The following is a 21,121-nucleotide window of genomic DNA, read 5'->3' on the forward strand; positions in this document are numbered from 1 at the left end:
TTACGCTTTCCCGCTTAAACATCTCAACTGATTTTGATGAAATTAGGCACAGACAATTTTTAGACCCTGAGAATGAACATAGGCTACCTTTTATCAAAACACCACGCGGGCGAAGCTGCGGGCGGAAGCTAGTTTAATATTAGTTCTTACCCGACCGGCCTCAAAGTTGGCAACGCCTCGAATACTTTCATCGCAGGGCCCAGGCAATATAATTTGCGCTGGGTTTCCTTCAAATTCAGGATAATAGAAACACCCGACTATTGTTTGATCAGTTTCTTCATAATACCCTTCGAATAGATCTTTTGTTTCTGATATTATTTTGTCTATTTTGGTGATAGCAGTTTGAGATAGCCCAGCCTGGTTTCTACTTAGTTTCCAGCTGTAAACTGTAGGAAAAAAAATGGTTAGAAGTGGTTAGTTTAAATCATGGTTATATTATAAACGATGATTGGAAGCCCTGGGGACATAATATTTATAACTAAAAAAAAAGACGTGTGGCACTCGGGGACTGCCGCGGTAAAGCTATTGCATGCTATGCCTTCAAGCCACACCTCCGCGCCCTTCGGAGTGGAGAGCGTGAGGTTTTTTCGTTACGGAATTTCTCGATTCGGTCCCCGCGCTCAAGGCCCGCGATAGAAGCTATGCAATAGCTTAATAAATAATTATGATAAACAATAAAAAGAAGCCGTTTGATATTTTCAACGGGAAAGTTTTTGATTACAACGATTTTTGAACCAAATATACAAATACGAATGATCAATTGGAAATCACATAAATGTTAAATGCAAGTAAATTTAATACATACTTTGTTTGCTGTTATTTCCCAAGTCCCTACAACCATAAAGCAAGGCATAATCATCGTAGTCCACATCGATAACATACATAGTGGTCTCGTAAGAAACTGAAAGAGATTATTATTATTAGAAGAAATAAAACAACATTCAAATTCGGAGGTCGTGGGTTCGATTCCCACCTGGGACAAATATATGTGTGATGAACATAGATGTTTGCTCTGTGTCTGGGGGTTAATTATCTATATAAGTGTTTATTTAAAATTATATATGTATGTTTATCAGCCATCTGGTTTCCATAACACAAGCGAAACCTTAGTATGGGATCAGATCATGCCGCGTGTGAAAATTGTCCTAAAATATTTATTTATTTATATTAAAATTGTTTTTTTAAAGGAATCTCACCATTATCACCAGACAGTTTAACGTTCAAAATTCCTCTGCCATCTGTAGATAAAGTCGCAGAACCAGTTGCTACATTAAGTTTTTCATACGTGACAAAACTCTTTGTTAAAGTGAACGAATTTTCGTTAGCAACAACTTCATATTTGTTGTTTACACATTCCCCTGATGGGAGTTCTGATGGGAATTTGGATACTTCATGCCAAGTGCCGGCGAACTGCAGGAAAATATTAAATTTATTAATCTTAATATATATAAATCTCGTGTCACAATGTTTGTCCTCAATGGACTCCTAAACCACTTAACCGATTATAATAAAATTCGCACACCATGTGCAGTTCGATCCAACTTGAGAGATAGGATAGTTTAAACATGTAGGTACCACGGGCGAAGCCGGGGCGGACCGCTAGTAAATAATAAATGGGAAGATTTGGAACTTGAGAGAATGAGGGAAAGAATGTGGAAGTATCTAAGATGTCTCTATGAAATATAAATCTATTCAACAATCTATACTAATATTATAAAGCTGAAAAGTTTGTTTGTTTGTTTGAACGCACTAATCTCAGGAAATACTGGTCCGAATTGAAAAATTATTTCGGTGTTAGATAGCCCATTTATCGAAGAAGGCTATAGGATATATATCTATATCTATTATATTATCTACCACGCTAAGACCAACAGAAGCGGAGCCACGCGGGTGAATCCGCGGAGCGCAGCTAGTAAATATTATATGTTGATTTCTAGTACTGACTGACTACTGAGTAAGTACTATTAGTTCATATTTTAAATATCAAGTTAGCTGAAAGTAATTCATGATCTTTAAAGTTAAAGTTGCATAAAAAAAGCAAACTTACCCCAGTAAGATTAAAGTTTTGAACGGCAATAGTGCTGGGTGCACATTCCCCATCCAAAATGACTGGACCTCCGAAATTATTGGGATAAAAGAAGCAATCTTCATCTGTATGTCCTCTAACATTATAATATTGTTGCCGTAGAACTTGTACAGAATTCATGGCGTTGTTTATTTGTGTGTTCGATTCGGCTGATAGTGACCTTGTTCTACTGAGTTTCCAACTTTGCACTGGAAATTGATTTTCCTATTTAAGATTACAATTATCAATACTTTAGACTAATGATAGAAATGGAACGGTTTGGATATTTTGTATATGTATGGCTGTAAGTAACTCATATGTTGGCAATAAACGATTTTTGATGAAACTTCTTCCCCGTTTTCCGCGTTCTTAGGTCATCGGATCTAGCATGTTTTTATAATGATAAAAGGCAAAAATATGCTCAAATTGTAAGGCTTTTCTTCTGTGCTCCGACAGATTCTGGTATATTCAGAATATCCTGTCTGAAGTGAAACTATTCAAGATGATATAAATGTTTACTTAATAACTCAGGCCCCGGAATCACAGACACAATAGAAAACGTGACGTGTGTCGTGGACCGATCAGGCCGTTCGGGGCTCAATGGGTTAAATGATATGTTAAAGAAACTTACCACGTCTGTGTTCATCATCAATGTTAACACAAGAGTATACTAAAGCGTAATTTCGGTAATCGGTGGATAATACCCAATATGGTGAAAGCGTAGTCACTGAAAAGTAAATATTCATTTTTGTTAGATAATAGATATCCAAATATATAATAAGAACGTTATACCGTCAAAATTTATTGATTGTAGATTTAAGAATTTACATGTAAAGTTGTAAACTGAAATCTTAATAACAGACATGCAGTGGTGGACGAATAATTAGAAACACCTAACACGATGAATGAGTCATCAAAATTTAACATTTGTGTAACAACGTATAGATAAAGCATTATTTCATACTAGCTGTGCCCTGCAGTTTTACCTGCATTCCACTGTTCCTTTTGGTCTGAGGGTGGCTCTGTTGCCTTCCTCGATAAATGAGCTATCTAACACTGATTTTTTCTAATCGGTCCAATAGTTCCTGAGAATAACATGTTCAAGCAAAACAAACAAACAAACTCTTTAGCGTTATAATAGAATAGATTCCATTCTAATCGAAAATAATTTATTATACACTAGCTTCCGCCCGCGACTCCGTCCGCGCGGATGTCGGTCTTCGCGTGGATGGTTTATTTCTCCATTTTGAGTAACTCTGACAATGACATCTTATAAAAAATTATTGGACCCAAATACGGCTAGGCCTATAATAATACGCAACGTGTGTTCGCGGTTCTACAGAACAACGTCTATGGATAAAACTGAAAAATTAAGACTAATTTTTTTCTACGTATTTTTCCAGGATAAAAAGTATCCTATTTTACGCCCAGGATAATAAGGTATAATTATACCAAGTTTCATCGAAATCGAACCGGTAGTTTTCACGTGATGTCTTCACATACAGACAGACAGACAGACAGACAGACAGACAGACAGACAGACAAAAATTTTTTTAATCACATATTTGGGTTTGGTATCGATCCAGTAACACCCCCTGCTATTTATTTCTTCAATATTTTCAATGTACAGAATTGACCCTTCTACAGATTTATTATATGTATAGATGTAATAGAATACCCGTTTATCTAGTTTCATAAGAAATTGCTATGAAATTCATGACTAATTCATCGTATTAGGTGTTTCTAATTATACGTCCACCACTGTATATCTTGCAAAAATTGATCTTACTGTACGGTATTATTACATCATACTGATAGCAAATATATGACAAACTATTTATTTATTTCATAAGAAATTGCTATGAAATTCATGACTAATTCATCGTATTAGGTGTTTCTAATTATACGTCCACCACTGTATATCTTGCAAAAATTGATCTTACTGTACGGTATTATTACATCATACTGATAGCAAATATATGACAAACTATTTATTTATTTGATACTTTATTGTACATATACACCAAGCATGGAAAACGAAATACAATAATTAAAAAAAAAGACGGGTTGCACTTCGGGAGTGCCGGCAGAAGTGAAAACTTGATTATTAACGTTCAGTATGTTTGATATTTTAGAATGGTATCCGTCTTACGTCTTATGGAATATAAGGGCTAAAAAAAAAAAAAACATCCGTCTTACGCTTTTTCGATCAGGCCACGTGTCCTGACGCGAGTTTAAGATTTTATACCCAACGCCGCTAAAGAAGTTTTCACTTCAAAAATACTTACAATTAGTTCCAGGAATGGGGAAGGACACAGTTAATCTGGAAGAACCATCTGGATAAGGAACAGCAACACCATTAATGGATGATAGAACTTGGTTCACTACTTCTGTGTTATAAACATCGACGACATCTCCGTTTAGTGTGTATGTGGCGGTCGGACATGTACCGAATTGGAAGCCGGTTGAATAACTCTCGATGTCATACCACGTATCCAAGTACTGGAATTATGGATAATTTGGAGTAAAATTTATTGTGAAGTTATTCTATACTTCTTATACGAAAGTGATAAGAAATTGATTTTTGACTTCTTTAAAATAACTTTATCAAAACTGTTGCAATCATTTAAGGAAGCAAGGAAACCTATATTGCATGAATCATGATACTATAAACGTTTGAAAACATGTGATATCTACCAACCTGCACAATGCTAGGATAGTAGATTAATGACTCCTGAGGAGACTTATTTATAGTGATTATAATATGATGAAATAAAGAATTCAAAATCCGACTTAAAATTGGTCAGTAAAATTAGGACGTTATCATTCTTCCAAACATAATAAAGGCTCATGTTTCAAAATCAAATCAAATCAAAGAAATAGTAATTCATTCTTAAACATAAACATTTACTTAAAACTTACTTCAGCAGCATTAAAATTGCTGACTAGTGTGATATTTTCATCACACTGTCCTCTGAATATTGGAGCACTTCCATCAGCTTCGGGATAGTAGAAACAGGCTGAGTCAGAATGTTCTACGTTAGTGTAATATCTGCTATTTAGTACATCTATAGTATCGATGATAGCATTCATGCGATTGTTATCAGCTGCTGTGAATTCACGTGATCGGGCTAATTTCCAACTGTATACTGCAAAGAAAATAAATTGAATTTATTTGATACTCAGTATTCGGAAATATAGGTAGTAGTCCTGTACGCATGATGGTAGAACAACATGACTGTGGTAAAATCAACGAAGAACTGTCTTGGAACAAATTGTATGAAACTGGGAAATTTCTTATTTAGTAATCGAGATTTAGCAAAAAGATGGTTTCTAAGGTTAATTTTTTTCTTATTTGATTAAAAAAATCATTTAAAATTTTTCTATGAGTTTCAAATAATTACGATATTTAAAACATACCTCTTCTTCTGTTGTTTTCTAAATTCCTGCAACTATAGACCAGGGCAAAGTTTTCGTAATCGGTGTCTAAAATCCAGTAATTCGCCGGTTCGGATGCTAAAAGATAAAAATGTATTAATTGCTTTATCTAAGTACCTATAGTATTTAGGATAAGTTTACTTTTTTTTAAGATGTAGATTGACATAAAATTTTATTTCTTTATTTTACAAGGCGCCAAACAATTTCCCTCCACGAATTTTGCAGTCTACCTCCAGAAAAATTACAAAATTAAATATTTTTATCATCTATAAATACTGTACAATTAACATATTACTCCAGTGCAATAACTTCTACCTCATCTTCAATCATAACTCTATGAAGTTCATATATAATACTTACAACTTGGGAAGGTCACGAACAATTTTCCAGCACCGCTTACACTGGCCAATTCAGCTGAACCATCTATACTTTGAAGGGTTTCGTTCACAACTTGAGTGTTTCTAACCAATACTGTTCTGTTTTGTAGCACAGTATATGTGGCATCATTGCAAGCACCACTTTGGAAATCGGTTTGATAAGTTTCTAGAAGACGCCAGCGACCAGCGTACTAAAATTTTAACAATTAAATCAAAGATGAGACAGTCAGAAATAGGGCTAATAAATTATTGAAGTGAAACTTCTTTATCGGGGTGGAAAAAATTTAGTGTAACATTTTTTCGTTATGCGTGACATTTTTCCGTTACGCGCCATCTTTTTCTTATCCCTACCACGCGTGATTCGACATATTTCTGTAAAGTTGTATATAGTAAATTATTTTTTGAAAAAATAAGGTTATAAAGATGTTTCACTTCTTACGTGTGTACACTAGTACACGCACACATTTTTTTAGTGTTTAGGCTATAAGAACATTAAAAAAAAATGTACGAGATCAATAGCCCCTCAATAATATACACAACAGAAACAAGAATCCGCTATTTGAGTTACGTCTTGATGTACATATAATTATTACATCTACAAAAATTTATGGAAATAAATTTATCCGAAGGCAAAATCCACCAAGTCTATTTTAAATTAATATTCAGTGTAAAGTTTTCTATAGTTGTAAAATTAATAAAGCCAACAAAATATCACCAAAATCTTACCCTTGCAGGGTCAAAATTGGGAATTGCCTGGATATGTTGGTCACATTGTCCCGGGAAAATGACAGGGTCTTCGGGGGTTAGAACTGGCAAATAGAAACATGCGAGGTCCGATTGGTCTACATCATCATAGTATCTGTAGTCCAGAACTTGAATCTCTTTGAATTTCTCTTCGATAATGGGGAATGATGTTGAAGGTATGGATTTCCTTCGACCTAAGATCCAACTGTACACTGTAATGAAAAATTTATTAAATACATATCTATATCTATAATCTATACTTAATATTATAAATCTGAAGAGTTTGTTTGTTTGTTTGAACGCACTAATTTCAGGAACTACTGGTCCGATTTGAAAAATTCTTCCAGTGTTAGATAGCCCATTTCTCGAGGAAGGCTATAGGCTTAGACCAACAGGAGCGGAGCAACGTGGATGAAACCACGGGTAGTAGCTAGTTAAATTATAAATTACGAAGATAAAAAGTGCATCGAAATTTGGTTAAAAATTACAAATCAGGAAGATTTTTCAAACTTACCTCTTCTTTGTTCCGAGTTGATATTGACACAACCATACGCTAAGGTATAATTTCCGTAGTCAGTACTTAGGATCCAGAAGGGAATCGTTACAGCTATAATAAAAAAAGAAATCAGATTTTATAAATCACACAATAAATTTTGGTAATATTTTACAAATTAAACTTTGTTTTGTTAACAAGACACTTAATTATCGTCACTTTTTAAAGTGAAGTCCCATGTCCCCATGTGGGGTAAGGGGCAGATGCATTATACATCTGTTTCACTGATCGATTTTCTTTAGGGACAAGTAGGTGATCAGCCGTCTGTGTCCTGCCAGACCGAGACATTTTTTTTCTTCGTCTCCACCGGGAATCGAACCCAGGACCCCTCGGTGCTACGCTCACGCGTCAACCACTGTACCAAGGAGGCGGTCATCGTAACTTTAGCTTAGACAAAATGAGTTCAATTAATATGTCATTAGTTGTTAGTAACAACTAAATCGTTCATAGCATTTGTTCAACAAACTGAACAACACGAATTAGAACTTTGAATAACACAAGACGATAAACGAATCTATACTAATATTATAAAGCTGAAGAGTTTGTGTGTTTGTATGCGCTAATCTCGGGAACTACGGGTCCGATTTGAAAAAAATTTTCGGTGTTAGATAGCCCATTCATCGAGGAAGGCTATAGGCTATATATCATCACGGTAAGGCCAACATGAGCGGAGCCACGCGGGTGAATCCGCGAAGCGCAGCTAGTTTTAAATACTTACGTCCGTTAGCACTCGGAATAGTGATTGTTAAGCGTCCACTACCATCAGTAGTGCTTACTGTAGCAGTGTTACTGGTTTCATATAACGTTTCATTCTGTATATGTCTTGATACAATGTTAACTGTGTTCCCGGATAAAGCACCGAATTCTTGGTTTATACATTTTCCGTAATTACGGCTTGTGGGATATTTATAGACTTCATGCCAAAGTCCTTGGAACTGAAATAATATTGATCATAATCACTACATATTATAAAACAAAGTCGCTTACTCTGTCCCTATGTCCTTTGTATGCTTAAATCTTGAAAACTACGCAACCAATTTTGTTGCGGTTTTTTTATTAGATAGAATGATTTAGTATATTAGACAAGAGGAAGGTTTTAGTATATTATTTATTAGGTTTGAGACAAAGCGGGCGAAGCCGCGGGCGGTAAGCTAGTTTAATATAATTGCATACCAGTTGAAACGCGTTTACAAATATTATTGAAGAGAAACTTCTTTAGGCGTATTGAGAGTAAAATTTCAAGGTCGCGTCATAGCAATACCGTCACGTCATATAGTAAGGCGACGATTTTAGTATCTTTAAATCTTGCCAAAGAAGTTCCACTTCTGACACGTATGCTCAGATCACACGTTCTTTTTTAATAGAGCGATCATGCTTACATTTGCGAAGTTGAAGTTGGGCATAGCTTGGATGGTTGTATCACATTGTCCTGGGAAAATAACAGGAGAACCAGTTTCTGGCTCTGGATAGTAGAAACATCCTGTACTACTGTGGTCTCTAGGAATAAAATACTGTTCAGAAAGCACTGGTACGTTCGCCATTGCGTTGTTAATAGCGGTTACAGCAGCTGCTTCCAACTGTCTTGATCTACTTAGTTTCCAGGATCCCACTGTAAAAAAAAAATGTAGAATCCATCACATAGTTTGGAACAGATAGTTTCAATTATTTAATCTATACTATAACATTATAAAGCTGAAGAGTTTGTTTGTTTGAACGCGCTAATCTCAGGAACTACTGGTCCAATTTGAAAAATTCTTCCTGTGTTAGATAGCCTATTCGTCGAGGAAGGCTATAAGGCTATATATCACCACGCTAAGACCAACAGGAGTGGAGCCAAGCGGGTGAAACCGCGGAGCGCAGCTAGTAAATGATAAGTTAAAAGTAGTATCAGTCATATAGTTTGGAACGTATAATTTTAATCAGGATTATTCTTTTCGTAAAAAAGTGGGTGAAACCGCGGAGCGCAGCTAGTAATTGATAAGTTCGAAGTCCTTAATTAGTACGTGTTTCATACCTTGTCTATGTTCGCTGTCGATATTTCTGCAGGTGTAGACTAAAGCATAGGAGTTGTAATCTGTAGCGAGCACCCAATAGTCGGTAACTCTTCCTGATCCAAAGTCGACCAACAGTTTAGCGACATTTGTTGCTCCAGCGAATGTTCCAATTGCAGTAGCTGAAGATAATGTCTCGTTTCTCACTTCAGTGTTTAGAACATCGACTTCGCTACCACGGAGCGTGTATTGGGCAGTGTTACAAGTACCGGATTGGAAGGAAGTAGGGTATGAGGAAACGTCATACCACTCTCCCATGTACTGAAAAAATAATACGTGTTAGTCAGGTTACATTGCATAATCTATTGGTTTAATACATTTTTTTCTAAGAGTAACAAAAATTTGAAATTATTTCATTGACAAGGGGCGCTTTATCTTTTGTTAAAACATCTATATTAATATCTTAATATATATAAATCTCGTGTCACAGTGTTTGTCCTCAATGGACTCCTAAACCACTTAGTTAACCGATTATAATAAAATTCGCACACCATGTGGAGTTCGATCCAACTTGAGAGATAGGATAGTTTAAACATGTAGGTACCACGGGCGAAGCCGGGGCGGACCGCTAGTATCTACTATTTGTAAGAACACGTAAGCTCAGGAGAACCATAAGGACAATGTTCGTTGTAGGTCAAATATTCCAAACGCAAACTCAGAATGTAATTATTATTAAACAAATTCATTTAAATTATTTTATTTATATCATTTTCACTCAATATATTTACCGCTACTATATTGAAGTTCGTGACAACAGTTATATTTTCATCGCATTGTCCTCTGAAGATAACTGGAGTGTTTTCTTGAGGATCAGGGTAATAAAAGCAAGCGGCGTCTGATTGGTCCACATTTTGATAGTATTGGTTATTCAAAACATCGATACTGTCAATCACTCTGTTGACATTAGGGACTACAGCAGCAGGGAGTGCTGACGTTCTGCTGAGGATCCAGCTAAATACTGGGAACGAACAAGGATACATTAAAGAAAATAAATAATTTTTCATCTTCTTGCCTGTTAAGAACATTCAATCGATTCGGATTTGATACACTTCACCCAAGACGTCATAAATCCAAAGAAAACACAGATAACGATTTTAAGGATAACATTTGGTGGTATTTGTTACTAGGACTTTGCGGAACTGAAGTTTTGGCTGTTCCATAGCATTATATCTTATCAACACATCTTAAACCAATTTCAGAACTGATAACACATACATAATTTACCTACCTACTTTTTTATGGCATTATACAAGATAAAAAAGTTATTTCTCTTTCGGAACATTACTTTTCTATAGTCCAAGTATTCGTAAATAAAACGTGAAAGAAATTATATTATAGAATAAATAAAATTACCTCGGCGTTGGTTGTTTGCCAAGTTATTACAGCTATACGCAATGGCGTAGTTATCGTAGTCTGTGTCCAGGATCCAAAGGCTTGCAGTATCTAAAACATTAAGAATATAATTAAAGTTTGATTGAGGTATGTTGTGTTAAAAGGGTTCTTATTTTATGTCTAAAATATTGTTTCAAGAGAAATAAACCTTAAAGTCCGGATTGAAGGTACTATTTTTGATCATTAAAATAGTCTAATAAATGGTACATCTAGAACCAGTTATCTTCTATTTAATACTTATTATTTATTTTTGTTATCTAATACTTATTATTTTAAATAATAAAAACAATTCGATCACTCAGCAGGATTCGAACCTACGTCTTCCGCCATTCCGAGGCAACGCCTGACCACTCGGCTCTGATACATCCAGAGCAATCGAATTTATTCTATTCTTTCGGTTTTATCTTCCTGTGTATCACAATTCTAAATATTTCGCTTTTTTGCCGCTTGGTTGCCTGGCAGAGATCACTGCTTAGTGATAAGGCCGCCAATTGTACTACATCTTTCTAGTACCATATTTTCTTTTTATTGTTTCTTGTTATTTAATGACTGTATTACAATAAAGTGTAGTAATTACTTACTGGTTCCAATTTGTACTTGAAGTTTTGCACTACCATCACTTGAAGCCTGAACTGTACCAGTGACATAGTTCAGGGCTTCATTAATAACTTGGCTATTCTTTAATTGTACAACACCGCCATTTAATGTGTACTCGGCTCGATTACAACCTCCCATTTGTTGTTCAGCGTAATATGTGGATATCATACGCCATTCACCTAAGTACTGTAATTAAATATTTACATGTAAGAATGACCATTTAAAATTTGAACCACATAAAAAAACTTTGAACGAAAAACTGTGGTATTTTACTGATTTAATTTCTTACTGTATTAATCTAGATGGTCATTGAAAAGGTCAATAAAAACCTCAAGTTTTCAGAAAATATAACTATCAGAAAACATGGAAACATGACCGATGTTTGTCGGGCAACTAGTCTATTATTTATTATTTCGTTAATGAAACTTATCCATAGAATTAATTAAACTGATTCTATAGTAGTATAATACTTAAATGCTAAGCTTAAATGCTACTATAGTATTATAATATTATCTATGTCATAGTATATTGGTTAATCCTACTTACTCTGCTGACGTTAAAGTTCTGAACAACAGCAATATTAGGGTCACACTGTCCAGGGAAAATCACAGGCTCGTTCAGAGTCAGTTTTGGTAAATGGAAACAAGCTGAGTCAGATTGGTTGATAGCTTCATAGTATCTTTCGTTGAGAACTGTTATATTTGATATGGCGTTGGTAATAGCTGTGTTTGCTGGTGCAGATAAACTCTGTGTTCTGCTAAGCTTCCAACTGAATACTATAAATGAAGAAAATATAAAATATAAAAAAAGACGTGTGGCAATCGGGGACAGCCGCGGTAAAGCTATTTATTGCATGCTATGCCTTCAAGCCACACGAGTGGAGCGTGAGGTTTTTCGTTACGCAATTTCTGGATTCGATCCCCGCGCTCAAGGCCCGCGATAGAAGCTATGCAATAGCTTAAAAATGTTGCAAAATGAAATAGTTGAACACAGCTTGGAATGTTTCAACTAAGGTTATGTGAATCAAATAATTGAATACAAACCAGATTAAAAAATGTATTATACTCTTTTATAAGGGAATTTTCAAAATCTCACCTCTTCTGAAATCCTCATTAACATTGATGCATGAATACGCCAACGCATAGTCTTTGTAATCCGTGCTTAAAATCCAAAATGGAAAACTGATAACTGAAAGAGAAATAATACATTATAGCAGAAGTTGAAGTTAGTGAAAATATTATACTTCGGTTGACGAATTGTTTTAATGGTACATCAAGTATAATTTATTTCAATTAAATTAAAAGGAATTATCTAAAAAAGTAAATAAATCCAATCGTAAACGTTATAGATCCAAATTTATGCATTATTCGTAACTGTTGGTAGCCTTATCACTGTAGGTGAAAGACGCGGGTTCGAATCCCGCCTCTTGATCAACTTTTTTCAAGTCTTTTAAAATGTCTTATCACAGTCATTTTCTTATCGATAAAAAGAAGAAATTTCAATAACTGAACAGAACTTCTTCAATTGTATATATTAAAAACATCATACCTGATCCTCCAGAATTCATAGTGACTGTAAGTTTTCCACTTGTATCCTGGGCTGATGTGAAAGTCACTTGGCTGGAACTCGATTCCAACAATTGATTTATAACATAAGAGGAAATCAGAGATAAACTATTTGTTCCAGAGAGACTATATTCATGGTTGATACATTGACCAGTTTGTTGTTCCTTTGGATAAGCCTGTACTTCGTACCAGGTGCCTTGGAACTAGAAAAAACAATTATAACACTTTAAACTAACAATTAGTATACCTAAATAATATATTATAATTGATGCAACAATTAAACAGGTTTCTTTAACTTTTTTGATAGTTTTCCTTTCAAGACAACTATTTTTTATATCGAAAGGTAGGAAGGAAAACTTATTTTACATATTCAAAAAGGCAAAAAATGGTTTGGAATCAATTTCTTTTATTGTCTTCTATCAGTTTGCCAGTAAGGAAGCCTATATACTACAGCCAAAATACATAACCTAAATTATTTCATTTATTTTGGTACATTTCCACCATTTGCTTTTTAAACTAAATAATCTTAACGAATCTGTATCTTCCTGTATCAAAAGTCACAAAAGACAGTACTTACGCCTGTTAAATTAAAATTAGCAACTGCTTGTATACTCTCATCACATTGTCCAGGGAATTCCACAACAACTCCCGGTTTTGGTTCGGGATAGTAGAAACAACCTTCTGGACTTTGGTCATTTTCCGCATAATACCTTTGGTCGAGAACTGGGATATCTTTAATGATATTGTCCATAACGTCTGAAGCTGGTGTTGTTAAAGTTTTGTTTCTGCTAAGCTTCCAGCTCCATACTGTAATATAAATAAATAACCTTTACATATTGCGGGATACTTGTATTATGTTGAAACTTTTAATCGTATTTGATTCTCCTCCAAGTCCAGGAGGAGAATCATAAATTATGTAATACTTCTTTATACATTTTCTGGAGTCAAATTATATTATCTTCTTCATTTATTATCTTTTTATTTTTTGATTAGGACAGATTTACATATCGAAATATTCCTCACTAATAATAATAAATGCGAGAATATTTATGTGTCTTTCTTTCTCTTTTTCACGGTTTAGGATGAAATTTGGTGAAAGAAAATAGGGTAGGTTTTATCCCGAAAATCCCACGGTATCGGGAAATGTGTCTTACCACAGTAGTTATTTATAGAAGAACACTTACCTTGTCTGGTCTCATCGTCAATATTAGCACATGAGTATACGAGAGCATACGATTCGTAATCAGTAGCCAAAATCCAGTAATCGGAGAAAGTAGTCACTGAAAGAAAATTAAGTGCTTAAAATTATGTACGTATTATTAGTTTCATCAACATTCTATTGAACATTTTGATCATTTTGCCACTATTTCAAATCCAACCCGTTTTATATACCTATTTTAAGATATTATTCGGTGTTTAAATATTTTTTATTTAAAGCTGTTAAGCTAATTTTGGGGTATGTATGTACAATAGCTTATGAAAAAGTAAAGTTTTATGTACAACTGAAATGCTGCTTATGAAAATGTAAGATATCAATATACTCACAATTAGTACCCTCAATGGGGAAGCTGACCACAAGTTTTCCAGAACCATCAGCTGATAATAAATCAGCAGTTCCATATATTTCATCTAGACTTTCATTAACAACCTGAGTGTTATATACATCTACAGCACTTGTAGTGCCGGGGGAATAGAAGGCGTTATTGCAAGATCCTCCTTGGAAGATTGATGGGTAGGATTCGATTGTATGCCATAGCCCGAGATACTGGAAATTTAGAAAAATCAAATTCAAGCAATTTTTCAGCTTTTAGAAGGAAATTTAGAAAAATTTAACTGAAGCATTTTAGTATTCAGATAGACTTTTAGTTAAGCTTTTGGATGATCATGTGGAAAGAAATTATTTACGACCATTTTGGAAGAAGCTTCTACAGAGACGAATGAATGAATTGCATGTAAAAATGTAGTGAGTAGTGTTTCTGATTATCTGTATTTCTAGCAAATCAAAAATAATGTCTTTTTATTAAAACTACAATATTGAGTTACATTTATTATAGCCAAACAATTGTAGAGAATAACGGATTGAGAGATATTAATCTAGAAGAAAAGATTTAAATTTATCTTATTTCTGATTGATTTGAAGAATTTACCAAAAACTTTAGTTTTCTTGAAAGCATGCCACTTGAATCTATAAATAGACAAATATTTTTCCCTAATTTCTGATAGCTTTCTGAAATTAACCAAAAAACATACTTCTCCAACCCAGCTATCACATTTAAAAGATTTTGATACTTACAGCACTAGCATTAAAGTTCATAATCACAGGAATGTTCACATCACATTGACCACGGAACACAACTGGACCAGATCCAGGCAAAGGATAGTAGAAACAACCTTCGTCACTTTGGTCCACTCTATAGAAATATCTATTGTTCAATACTTGGATGTTATTTATAACTCTGTTTATATTGGCTTCTGCTGTTTCCGTGAGATTTCTTGATCGACTCATTTTCCAACTCCATACTGGAAATAAAAATTATGATTACTTAGTATTGAAAAAACCAAGCGTGACTCTAATCATAATTTATATGTTTTACTGTGTATGTATGTGTACGCAGATATTAATAAATCCATTCAAATTCAAAACGCGATTCCTAAATACAATTATTTTAATTAAAAACGAATAATTTAAGATTCAATTTTTGCAAGTATTCAATTCGAATTCATAGCAAATACTTTTGTTAAGACTGCTCAAGTAATAGGCGAACTACATTTTCATATAGAACTATTTAAAATTTCCTATAATTATAGACTTGATAATTTTCTAGTTAAATGAGGGCGTAATACAAACTTACCTCTGCGTGTGTTACTTGAAAGGTTTTCGCAGCTGTATACTAAAGAGTAGGTTGTGTAGTCTGTATCCAATACTAGGAGCTGTGATGATGAGGATGCTAAAATAAAATTTGTTTATCATTAAATATATGCATAAAAATAATTTATTATTCAAATAAAAATAGGTAAAACTGTTCCAGAGATTACCCCGATAAACAAACGAAATAATTAAAAAAAAAAACTAAATCAACTAGCTTTCAAATTTTAAGAGTAATCACAATAGGTTTACCCTGTCTACTTGAAAAACTCCACCTTTTTAAAAACTAATTCAAATGCTCTATAAATGAGAAACTTTTAACCAATTTTTAACCTTTATTAGGATCACGAAGCGAAAAACAAAGACAAGGGTTCGAATCCCGCCTGGAGATGTAATTTTTTCTATTCTCAAAAACTGTCTAGTTATTAGACGAGATAGTTTACTTACCCGACGGGAAAGTGACAGTGATCCTTCCAGCACTATCCACAGTAGCTGAGCCAGTGATAGAAGCTAGTGACGCGTTGATCACTTGCGAGTTGACGACTTCTATAATGTTCCCACTAACGGGAGTGTATCTGGCTTCATTGCAAGTGCCAGTTTGGAACTCGCTGGGATAGCTTTCGATGAGACGCCAACGTCCTTGGTACTAGAAAACAGATAATTGATAAGATAAGAATAGTTTTATTTTCCAAAATATTATGGTACATATTATATAAAGGAATTTTGGTATTAAGAACTAGTTTTTGTGTTCAGGGGATAGACTCGTAGATGATTATGCGCTGAATTCTGAAAGGTAAGTCAAAACTCTATATTCTTTCCTAGTCTTCCTAACTTTCCGATAACGCAGCTTCGTCCACGTTATCGAAAAGTATTTAAACTCAAACTCAAAATATTGAATGCAAACTATACATTTTATATGCAAAGCATCTCTTACTTTCTTGAGAATGCAAACGCATGCTATCCATTTGTGAAAATAAATTGAAACTCGCATTAGTTTTTGAGTTTATCGCAAACAGACAGACAGACAGGACAAGTAATTTTGTTCTTTAACATATACCTATATAAACTACAAAAATAATAGGATTTAGAGCTTAAAAATCTAAACAGAACATAAATTGTTTTGTTCATAATAAATTCTGATATTATCAGAATTTATGAACTTTTGAGTATCTTTTGAACTTGTTCTAAAGTGAATTGGCTATCAGCCAATAAATTACTTACATTAGAAGCGTTGAAATTTTGCACTGGCTGGATAGTCGTATCACATTGACCATTCAGTATAACTGGTTCGCCAGGACCCAGTTCAGGTAAATAGAAACAAGCATCAGCAGATTGGTCGATGTTTTCATAATATCTTTGATCCAATACATCTATATTAGAAATAGCGTTATCTATTGCAGTAATGGCGGCTGGTGATAGCTGATTGGTGCGGCTTAGTTTCCAACTGTAAACTGTTTAGAAAAAATGGTTAGGGTAATTTAATATATCTTCTTTTAGACGATCTTCTGCTATGAAATCAGATAGTTTCTGTAGACAAGCCTTTTTAAAGTGAAACTTTTATTACATCGTCTCAAACTTTTTGGTCTGTGTAGCGCATGTCGCGTGACGGTCGGCTGCCGAGTAGGTATAAAGCAGTGTTCGGAAAGTTTCACTTTTACCGTGGTTTCATAAAACCACACAAAATTTTTTTTAATTATCATTTTTAAATGGTCATAGCATTTTTTGACTTGTACCACAGCGAAAACATGGCTCATTGCCCTGGAATTATTTTTAGTACAAATTTATAGGGAACACGAAATCATATTATGTATGAATATTGTAAAGATGTATTACTTATTTTTGCAAAAACCGCATGTAGCGGGGATTTAAAATTTAAATATTAACGCTACCTATCTTTAAAAGAGACATTTTCGCACATGATTTTTAATGAGTAAGTATTAAATACAAAAAAATACAATTATTTTTTAGTATTTATTACGCGAGTGCGTAAGATCAAACAAAAAAATACTATACAGACATTTTTGAAAAAGAAATATGCATTAAAAAAGACGATTAAAATCTGTTAGAAAATTATGAATTACCTGCTCTTGTTTGTGAGTCTAGATTCACGCAGCTGTATGCAAGGGCATAGTCCTGATAGTTCACGCTGAGTATCCAAAAGGGAATTGTAATCACTGAAAATTAAAGTTTAACATTAAGTAACATAAAAAATTGGTTGTCTGTAAAGTCGGTTTACTGACGATAGTTGAACGTGACAACGTCCGATTGTGCTTCTTTGTCGCTCGTTCCGCGCTCTCGCTCGCACTTCAAGCCTTACATGGAACGCCTCAGAGCGAGGTAACGCCGCATGAGTCATGTTTTTTCGTGCGTGCAGCCGGCTCTATCGAATTATAAGACGTTGTCACGTCAAAAAAATAAAAAGCCAACAACTGAGGCATTAGAAATATAGATAACTGGTTGTGAATTATATTCTTGACTCAATTTTTTTTTCTTTACTGTTTTTCAGATTGTTTTTAACAGCACAATTCTTTTAAATTCTTCGTTAAATGTTATCAAGAAAAGAATATCCGATTATTATATTATTAGATTTAACCATGTATTAACTTTCTAAATGGCTGACCAAAAACATAATATTTCCTCTAAGTCTCTACTTTACTTGTCTTCACTTTTTACTTCCACATTTTTATTGATGTGAAACTTCTATATCGGGGTTGGAAAAAAATTTTGTGTAACATTTTTTCGTTACGCGTGACTTTTTTCCGTTACGCGCCATCTTGTTTTTATCCCTACCACGCGTGATTGACCTATTTCTGTAAAGTTGCATATAGTAAATTATTTTTTGAAAAATAAGGTCATAAAGAAGTTTCACTTCTTACGTGTGTACACTAGTACACGCACAGATTTTTTTTGTCTTCCACTATAATAATATTCTCATAGCAACACTGTTAATCACGATCGCAATGTTGGAACACCAATATGGGCATGCGTGATTGTATCATTCATTTGCATGATCGGTCAAGTACATGTGACCATGTGTGGATGAACATAAAAACAATCTTAATACTCAATAAAACGCATGCTTTTCTTAAATTGGATGCTAATAAAGATGTAGGATATTACTTCTGTCCTGTTTATGTATTAGGTTTTTATTTATACCATTAATTAATGGACTTAGTTTGTTATAGCTAGCTTTCCGCTCGCGGTTTCGCCCGCTTTGTAGGAAACTTGTCAAATGATATACTAAAACCTTCCTCTTGAATTACTCTACCATTTAAAAAAAACCATCAAATCTGTTGCGTAGTTTAAAAGATACAGACACATAGACGGTGGAAAGTGACTTTGTTTTATACTATGTAATAATATACATATTACAAGCACATATTATAAGCAATTTAAAATTACTGTACACAAATGCCTAAAAGTTATCCACCATCTAGATTCTAGAGAATTTTTCTTGTTTTGTTCAGGTTCCTGAACCCGATAATAATCTACGCTCTGTGTGTACTGTGTATGCATGTATGAAACTTTGTAGTCAATGTTTTTAAGGAAAGTTATTTTGACTTAGCAGAACTCTGTATAAAGGTGCTATGATTATGATTTTGAAGTTTTATTCTAGTGTCTGTGTGTTTATTACTCTATTGTATTTGTAAATTTCTAACAAATTTAGTAATGAATTACATACAAAGATTAAATCCATACTGAAGCAAAGTGTATGAGCATAATACATATTATGTCTTTGATATTTTGTTCTTTAATCAATTTGTTCAAAATATATACCTGAACCATCAGCAGGAATAGTTATGGTAAGTCGTCCATCTGTTCCATTAACAGCCACTGTACTATTTGATGTTATTAAGAACTGATCATTAACACTTGAAGATTTGATCTCTAATACGTTGTTTGTTAGAGAATATTCGTGGCTGATACATTGGCCAGGCTGGTTGTCTTTCGGGTACGCTTGGATTTCGTACCATGTGCCGATGAACTAGAAATTAAGATTTGAAATAGAAGTTATTTTTGTGGAATATTTGGGAAATGTAGGCAATGGCAGGATAATAAGGTTGAGGTTTTAAAATAAGGAAGGCTGATGTTAATGGAGACGAAAACAATGTTTATAAATTTAAGCCTTTAAATTTATAAACATTGTTTTCGTCTGATGAAGATCGGACATGTCGTTCTTACAGATGAAGCCATATCTTTTAACAATTGATTATTGATATTCTGGGTGTTAGATGTTAATCCAGATGAAAACAAAGCCAATAAATTTAAAGCCATAAAGTTCAGTTCAGCCTGTTAACGAATAAAATAGTGTTACAAACACCATTGTCATTCACTGTACTTCTAAAAAACATGCATACTTTGTATCAGTCAAGCAATTTAATCCAATTTATCTCTTACTGAGTTAGCATTAAAGTTGTTTATTGCACTAATGCTGTCATCACATTGTCCTCTGAAGACTACAGGAACATTTTCCTTCGGTTCTGGATAGTAGAAGCATGCAGCGTCACTTTGGTCGTTTTTTTGGAAGTACCTTTCGTCCATTACGGGTATATCTCTTATGGTTTGTTCGAAAACAGTGCTAGCGTTTACGGGTAGTTCCTTGGTACGACTTAACTTCCAAGCGAACACTGGAATTAGAAGTAGTATTTATTCCATAGTTAAAGTTATACTGAATTAAAATGGATAAAATTTAAACGTTTTTCTTGATAATAATTAGATATTATTGCCGAAGTAGTTTATGCAAAGCATTTATGTTTGTTAAAATACTCTTGATAAATTATAACAATCTGAAAAATACCGTTAAAATATAAATTGAACAAAAGTTGAGTGTAGTCAGTAGCGTATATTAGGCAGATTTAGTAGATTTTAAATACAATTTCTACACATTGTTAACAGCGAAAGTTGAGTTCAGTTTTGACAGCCATTTTAAATGCTTAGCATGGTTCAGACGGCAAATTCACAGCGGAGATTCAATAAAAGTCTTGACCGAGCAAAGTCAACAGAACTTACTAAAAATAACTGTTAATGCTGAAATTTCCAGTTAATATTATTTCTAAGCAAGGAGAGACCTTTGTAGCGTCTATCTTACCCATTCTTTGATTACTGTTGATATTGCTACAGGAGTACACGAGAGCATATGAGATGTAGTCCGTAGCCAGTACCCAGTAGTTTGTTGAGATTGTAACTGAAAATAGAGTACATTTTTAGGATAGTTTAAAGCACCATTTACCGTTTTGCATATCTATACTAATACTAGCGGTCCGTCCCGGCTTCGCCCGTGGTACATGTTTACGTTTTCTCTACATAAAAACCATCCTCATACTTCAAGGAATATAATAAAAAAAGAATTATCGAAATCGGTTCAGCCGTTCTCGAGTTATGCGCTTACCAACACATTTTTCGATTCATTTTTATATATAAGATTATAAAACTGAAGAGTTTGTTTGTTAGAACGCGCTAATCTCAGGAATTA

The 21,121-nt window shown here is 34.0% G+C and overlaps 1 protein-coding gene across 1 annotated transcript in view; it reads right to left on the bottom strand.

Moving 5' to 3' along the window:
* Nucleotides 1–21,121, bottom strand: part of LOC149480639 (uncharacterized) — a 52,284-nt gene that overhangs the window by 9,398 nt on the left and 21,765 nt on the right. The window contains exons 9-39 of the mRNA XM_089706880.1: nucleotides 20,738–20,833; nucleotides 20,047–20,276; nucleotides 19,426–19,633; nucleotides 17,730–17,822; nucleotides 16,870–17,099; nucleotides 16,096–16,294; nucleotides 15,635–15,730; nucleotides 15,076–15,302; nucleotides 14,328–14,547; nucleotides 13,967–14,062; nucleotides 13,360–13,589; nucleotides 12,766–12,985; nucleotides 12,313–12,405; nucleotides 11,764–11,993; nucleotides 11,202–11,403; nucleotides 10,582–10,671; nucleotides 9,957–10,186; nucleotides 9,192–9,489; nucleotides 8,557–8,786; nucleotides 7,896–8,112; nucleotides 7,139–7,231; nucleotides 6,607–6,836; nucleotides 5,864–6,071; nucleotides 5,486–5,581; nucleotides 4,988–5,214; nucleotides 4,354–4,567; nucleotides 2,697–2,792; nucleotides 2,048–2,274; nucleotides 1,197–1,410; nucleotides 806–901; nucleotides 151–386 (exon numbers count right to left, since the gene is read on the bottom strand). Coding sequence (XP_089563006.1) covers nucleotides 151–386; nucleotides 806–901; nucleotides 1,197–1,410; nucleotides 2,048–2,274; nucleotides 2,697–2,792; nucleotides 4,354–4,567; nucleotides 4,988–5,214; nucleotides 5,486–5,581; nucleotides 5,864–6,071; nucleotides 6,607–6,836; nucleotides 7,139–7,231; nucleotides 7,896–8,112; nucleotides 8,557–8,786; nucleotides 9,192–9,489; nucleotides 9,957–10,186; nucleotides 10,582–10,671; nucleotides 11,202–11,403; nucleotides 11,764–11,993; nucleotides 12,313–12,405; nucleotides 12,766–12,985; nucleotides 13,360–13,589; nucleotides 13,967–14,062; nucleotides 14,328–14,547; nucleotides 15,076–15,302; nucleotides 15,635–15,730; nucleotides 16,096–16,294; nucleotides 16,870–17,099; nucleotides 17,730–17,822; nucleotides 19,426–19,633; nucleotides 20,047–20,276; nucleotides 20,738–20,833 — 5,672 coding nt within the window. The remainder of the gene's footprint in view (nucleotides 1–150; nucleotides 387–805; nucleotides 902–1,196; nucleotides 1,411–2,047; nucleotides 2,275–2,696; nucleotides 2,793–4,353; nucleotides 4,568–4,987; nucleotides 5,215–5,485; nucleotides 5,582–5,863; nucleotides 6,072–6,606; nucleotides 6,837–7,138; nucleotides 7,232–7,895; nucleotides 8,113–8,556; nucleotides 8,787–9,191; nucleotides 9,490–9,956; nucleotides 10,187–10,581; nucleotides 10,672–11,201; nucleotides 11,404–11,763; nucleotides 11,994–12,312; nucleotides 12,406–12,765; nucleotides 12,986–13,359; nucleotides 13,590–13,966; nucleotides 14,063–14,327; nucleotides 14,548–15,075; nucleotides 15,303–15,634; nucleotides 15,731–16,095; nucleotides 16,295–16,869; nucleotides 17,100–17,729; nucleotides 17,823–19,425; nucleotides 19,634–20,046; nucleotides 20,277–20,737; nucleotides 20,834–21,121) is intronic.

Source organism: Colias philodice, chromosome 18, assembly GCF_061535455.1.
Source record: "Colias philodice isolate Cphi_HAF_F1 chromosome 18, ilColPhil1 Martin Lab GWU primary, whole genome shotgun sequence".
NCBI lineage: Eukaryota > Metazoa > Arthropoda > Insecta > Lepidoptera > Pieridae > Colias > Colias philodice.